The 1,857-nt window shown below is 36.1% G+C and overlaps 1 protein-coding gene across 1 annotated transcript in view; it reads right to left on the bottom strand.

Moving 5' to 3' along the window:
• Window positions 1-749: 749 nt before the first annotated feature.
• The window catches only part of LOC106314926 (uncharacterized acetyltransferase At3g50280-like), a 3,200-nt gene continuing 2,092 nt past the window's right edge, over window positions 750-1,857 (bottom strand). The window contains exons 2-3 of the mRNA XM_013752723.1: window positions 1,086-1,361; window positions 750-810 (exon numbers count right to left, since the gene is read on the bottom strand). Coding sequence (XP_013608177.1) covers window positions 750-810; window positions 1,086-1,361 — 337 coding nt within the window. The remainder of the gene's footprint in view (window positions 811-1,085; window positions 1,362-1,857) is intronic.

Here is a 1,857-nt window from a genome sequence, read left to right as displayed (position 1 = left end):
GAAATGTGCTATTTTGGAGATTTGCCCTTTCTAATATTACTTTTTTATGTTTAACTTAACCAATTTTACCATCACTTTTAAGGAGGTAAAAACCACACTTATAGCCCCAAGGTTAATTAATTTAGACTTAAGGTTTAGAGTTGAATGGTGAGATAGAATTTTGGAATGTGGAGTTTAAGATTCTAATAAATATATAAATAAATACTTAATTTTTTTAATTTATAAAACTAGTTTTAAGAGAAATTTTGAATTTCAAAAAGAAAATTTGAAAAGGAAAAAAAAAATATTCGAAAAAAAGTTATAAAAAGAATTCAAATTCGAAAACGTATAATTGAAAAACTGAAACAAGTTTTTTTTTTGTTAAGGGATTTTCATTAAAAAAGAAAGTAGCAGATACATAAGGCAAGCAAGCACCAAATTACATAATATAAGAAGAAGAGAGGAGGATCAGATACATCACTGATAGATTAAGATAAGAAGAGCAGATGAAGGCCGGTGATTATGGAGGATCGAAGCAGAACTGAGCAAGGCGAGGGCCTAAGGGATGGCCAAGGGACAATAACGCTGAGCATTTATCCCTAAGAGTTGCAGATATGTATCTCATTATATGAACATGCGGCAAAGTCAAACTGTCATGTAACTATCTATTCCTCTCCTTCCAGAGCTCATAGATAGCGGCCTGCCACACTTGAAGAATTGCCAATTTAACCATAGAATCCGAGTGGGCATTAGGGAGCCATAGCAAGAAATCAGCCCACACCAGGGGCACTGAAGGCAAGTGAAACCTCCGAGGCATTGATCGCCACACCACTGCATAGAAAGAGCATTCAAAAAATAGATGATTGCACGATTCATCTCCTTCTCCACGTAACAAACAAATAGGGTCCAGATCAACATTCCATAGAGACAAGGCGATCAAAGGTTGGATTTCTATTTAGAATAAATAACCAAGTAGTGGTTGAATGCCTAGGAACTGAAGCCTTATGCCACACCAAAGGAAACGATGCTTTTGAGGCATTGACCTTCTGATAGCGTTGAATACGTGCTTGGTGCAGAAATTTTTACACTTCGGTCCGTTCACTGACCAAACCGCCTGGTCTGAGCCTGTAGTCAAGTGCAGAGTTGTGATGTAGGATAGAAGCAGGACCTGATTCTCTGTATTTGGAAACGTCCATCCATTACCAGAGCTAAGATCCGCTAGAGTCGCGCTTGAGGGGATACCGAGAGAGGTTTCAGACCCTAAAAACTCTCTTAAGATACCAAATGGTGTCCAAGGATCCCACCAGAAAAATGTTGAATCTCTACTTCTGACCTCAATTCTGATAAAAGATAAAGCTTTGTGGCGGAGGGAGAGAATTTTTCTGAACATCCAAGAGTACTCATAGTTCTTGTCAGATAATGCCCAAAATTTTATTTAATTTTTTTATTTATTTAAATAATTATTTATTATATATATATAAAGTAAGGATATAAAAAAAATTTATTCATGTGATAAACAAGAAAAATATTCATGGTCGAATATTTTGCATAGGAAAAGTACAATCCAGGCTCCTTGTTTTCTTTCGCACGCGATGTGGCACGTATTACGCATCCTAAGAGCATGTTTAATGGGGGTTCTTAGGGCGCGGTTCTTAACGGAATATAAGAACTCATCTCTTAACTTTTAACTAAATAAGGTAAGAACTGGTTCTTAGCTTTTTAATTAAAAATTAAGAAACGGATTCTTATATTCCGCTAATAATCCTAAAGGATCCTAATCATATCCTTATTTTCACAACATTGCTTTGTGTGTTGCTTTCCCCAAAATATTTATTGATTTGTTGGCGGTGATGTAGCGTAGCTCGATTGTCTAGGTCT

This window comes from Brassica oleracea, chromosome C9 (assembly GCF_000695525.1).
Source record: "Brassica oleracea var. oleracea cultivar TO1000 chromosome C9, BOL, whole genome shotgun sequence".
Lineage (NCBI taxonomy): Eukaryota > Viridiplantae > Streptophyta > Magnoliopsida > Brassicales > Brassicaceae > Brassica > Brassica oleracea.
Note: the sequence above shows the minus strand (reverse complement) of the source record. Positions and strands in the feature narration are given on the sequence as shown.